Raw genomic sequence first — 3,453 nt, 5'->3', positions numbered from 1 at the left:
AACATACGCGAAATCAACCGAACAATAAAACACGAAAGGCGAAATAAATTCAAAAGCCCACAATATTTTTTTCAATAAAATTCAACAATAAATTGTTTTTTTACGTTCAATATTTATTACAATTGCCGTTTGGCGATCGCAAATGTATACGGTTGCTTAAAATATGATAACGGTAACACCATGGTTTTTACAATTTTATATTTTATATCTACAAATTGTGATTGGTGTAAGGATTTTTGAGAATACTCTGGATATACCAGCCCCGACGAGGAATCCTTATTTCGAACCGAAGGGTGTGTAGTAAAATTATTCAGAAATACCTCTTTTTGAGTTCGTAGTAGGTTTTTGTTTCGTTGCAGAACCAGTTGATGTATTGTAATAGATTGCCAAGCATGACAGAATATTCAACAATTTAGACTTATTCGACCTTTATGCTGCAAAGTATTGGATAATAGACAAACAATGAGAAATATTGAAGTCAGGATAAGCTGGCTTCCAAGGCTGCTTAAATCTATTCGTAAGCCGCGGTAGAACATATAAGTTTGTACAAGAGCGACATAGATCAACTAGTTAGTAATGAAAAATAATGGGGCCTAAAAGATAACCTCCCGTTTTTTAAGTCGGTTAATAAAACATTTTGTCGCCAGTGATATCAAAAACATGCCTACTAAAGCCAAAGAGAGGTCCGTGCCGCGCTGGCATCGAGATGTATTACTATAATGCAGACACCAAGAATTGTTCTACGTTCTTATGGGGAGGCTGTCAGGGCAACGGTAACAGATTCGATAGCAAGGCATTGTGTGAGGAAGGGTGCTTGAGTAAGCGAGGGGATAAAAGTAAGTACTTATTTGATGACGTACTAGAATTAGTGAAAAAAAGCGTGATAGCAATTTTTAATGTTCATTTCTACAGAGGTTGAACTCAAAGTCGACGCTTTCCAACCAATATTGACAAGCTAGCTATTTTTTATGAAAAACTGATCGGCGCCCCTAGTGGGAGTCGTAGGAACTAATATTAAAGTGCATTTTAAGTGACAATCTCTTTATACTTGATAGTATTGACTATAGAAAATGGGACTACAGTAAAAGTCGTCGGGAATAATGAGAAGAGCTATTAGAGAGGATTATTAGTAAATGAGAGTGACTAAAATTTCAGCAACAATATTCTAGCTGATACAAATATTATTAATGTTTGTTGTAGTTCATAAATCGCACTCAATTTGTCTCGCGAGGCTAATGGGGTTATTATCGTACGTTTGCCCGCTTTAGGCCGTATTAGCTAGTCATTGCTTTCATTAATTGTAAACTGTGCGGGGAATTTTGAAATTTAATCTGACAAAAATTTATAGTACTTTGACTGCTTTCGTGGCGCAGTAGGCTCAGGTTGCTACGTCGTCACTATAAGTTTTTGGACTATAATAGTTACTCGGGTAAAAGATACTCCACAAACTTGGCAATCGTAGCATATGTTTAGGTGCAGCGCAGACGGCACACTTTTTGTGCGATCGAGTGTGTGTACTAATGTGGTAAAGTCTATTAAAAACTTAAACTTACCGTATTTTGTTTTTTCTTTAGACTCATACATGTCCAAACAGGAGCGGAATAAACAAGACAGCACACTTCATCCCACATTTTTCTTTTTAAGTGTCTATCATGATATTCTGCAGACTCGATCGCACACAAAAAGTGTGCCGTCTGCGCTGCACCTTATAATTACTTATTATAACTTATCTCTTATTATTAGAGCTACAGATTCACGTAATTTTAGTGTTTTCTATGCTTTAACAATTATTTTACAATGATTTGGTTTCCATTAGAATAATGTATTATGTGGTGATGATCCTCTGTAACGAAAGAAGACTTAGAAATGACTTAGAAAGTCTTTATAATGTGACCTGTCATTTGACCATATCACAATTCTATTAAAATGTTTTCAGGAACTCGCCCAAAATGGTGTACTTTAGCATTTGACTATGGGTTCTGCTTCGGTGCTGTAAAGAGGTACTACTTTGACCGCGTGTGGAAGGTTTGCAAGAAAACTATTTATTCTGGTTGCGGGGGCAATCGTAACAACTTTTATGAGAAGGCTCAAGTAAGTATAAATAATAAACTAATTACGGTTTGAACCATTAGAAAAAAAGTGTACGTCTTCTTCACCTCCACAAGACAGAACCGATTTGGACAAAACCTGACCGGATGATATACTATAATAGTGTAGTGAAGAGCTGGTTTGAACCAAATTAAGCAGGACGAGCGGAGACACTAGTATGAGCTCGTAGATTTACAAATACTTATATCATAGTAACCACTTCTTTGTGTTTAGTTGAAGGGGAAAATAGATTATTGTGTCTCATTCCCAGTATTTTTTTTATTATAGCATACAGTGACTGCTGAACAAAGGCATCCCACAATTATTTCCATTACTAATACCCGTCAGATTTGGATGTACAATTCTTACCAAAGACATCTAGTAAATCACGCCAGCGTTTCTTGGACCTGTCTCGACAGCAAAGTGTCTATGTCTATACTCCCCTCGGTGCAAACCCGTATTTATAGAATAAAGATACTGACGCAGCACGAACAGTAAGTTCGATAATGTTCTTAATCTTTCCAGTGTGAATCAATGTGCCTATACTCCAACGGATCTTTATCATTTGGCAAGAAGGAGAGGACTGGACCGAGGAAGGTGATCATCATCAATCCTGGACCAACAGCTGAAAGGACTAATGCCACTGAACCGACGACCTTGGACTGCAACAATAGAACTACTACCAAAAAGTCATAAAATAGAAGGAATAAAAATAAGAAAAAAAATGAGTGGTTTTTTCTTATGTATTGGTCTGAACCTTACAAGTAATATATAAATATGCTTAGAAATACTGAATAGAAAAATACATATTTAATAGCTAATTAACGTAAATAATTATCTTTTAAGAATAAGTATATTTGACAGCGTCTGTGGAGCATTTGGTAGTGAATGAGACTGCCATTCATAGGTCTCGGTTGCGAATCCATGGTCGGGCCAATAAGTCTTTTCTAAAATTTTCCGTTACGAATTTGTCATAGCGATTGTAGACCCCCGTGCCTTAGAGAGCACGCAAAGCAATATTTTTGTAAGGAATAAAAAAAACATGTACCATAAAAATATTTATTAATAATTAAAACGTTTAATTTAAAACAAACACCTAAGAAACCAATCAATTGTTTACATAATATATTTACATATTTATATGGCGATGGAATTTCCCTTCCCTTAGCCAACAGACACTTAAAGTCACTTTAAGGACCTAAACACTTCTAACATCTGCGACCGCAGACTGCATTTCAAAGCTCACGGGTAAGTGCCGGGTAGGTTATCCCATCTGTGTTTGCAGCTACGCACCGCGTCGCATACCCATCGCCCGTTTGACGTATCTTCATAATATAAATTTAACTCATAACTGTCTCACTGCTG

The 3,453-nt window shown here is 36.5% G+C and overlaps 1 protein-coding gene across 1 annotated transcript; it reads left to right on the top strand.

Annotated features, from left to right (window-relative positions):
- Positions 1 to 37: 37 nt before the first annotated feature.
- On the top strand, positions 38 to 3,311 carry LOC142976693 (inter-alpha-trypsin inhibitor-like). The gene is made up of 4 exons (XM_076120201.1): positions 38 to 293; positions 648 to 836; positions 1,937 to 2,091; positions 2,614 to 3,311. The coding sequence occupies exons 1-4, from the start codon at positions 164 to 166 to the stop codon at positions 2,782 to 2,784; spliced, it is 645 nt and encodes a 214-aa protein (XP_075976316.1). The 5' UTR covers positions 38 to 163; the 3' UTR covers positions 2,785 to 3,311.
- Positions 3,312 to 3,453: the final 142 nt, after the last annotated feature.

Source organism: Anticarsia gemmatalis, chromosome 11 (genome assembly GCF_050436995.1).
Source record: "Anticarsia gemmatalis isolate Benzon Research Colony breed Stoneville strain chromosome 11, ilAntGemm2 primary, whole genome shotgun sequence".
NCBI classification, from domain to species: Eukaryota; Metazoa; Arthropoda; class Insecta; order Lepidoptera; family Erebidae; genus Anticarsia; species Anticarsia gemmatalis.
The sequence above is the reverse complement of the archived record's forward strand: the minus strand, read 5'-3'. Positions and strand labels throughout refer to the sequence as shown.

What these genes read in the sequence shown, in the direction of transcription:
- LOC142976693 (XM_076120201.1), top strand. Translation starts at nt 164, where the DNA reads ATGATAACGGTAACACCATGGTTTTTACAATTTTATATTTTATATCTA. An exon ending in GAGTAAGCGAGGGGATAAAA is followed by an intron (nt 837 to 1,936) that starts GTAAGTACTTAT and finishes AAATGTTTTCAG; the next exon opens with GAACTCGCCCAAAATGGTGT. An exon ending in ACTTTTATGAGAAGGCTCAA is followed by an intron (nt 2,092 to 2,613) that starts GTAAGTATAAAT and finishes TAATCTTTCCAG; the next exon opens with TGTGAATCAATGTGCCTATA.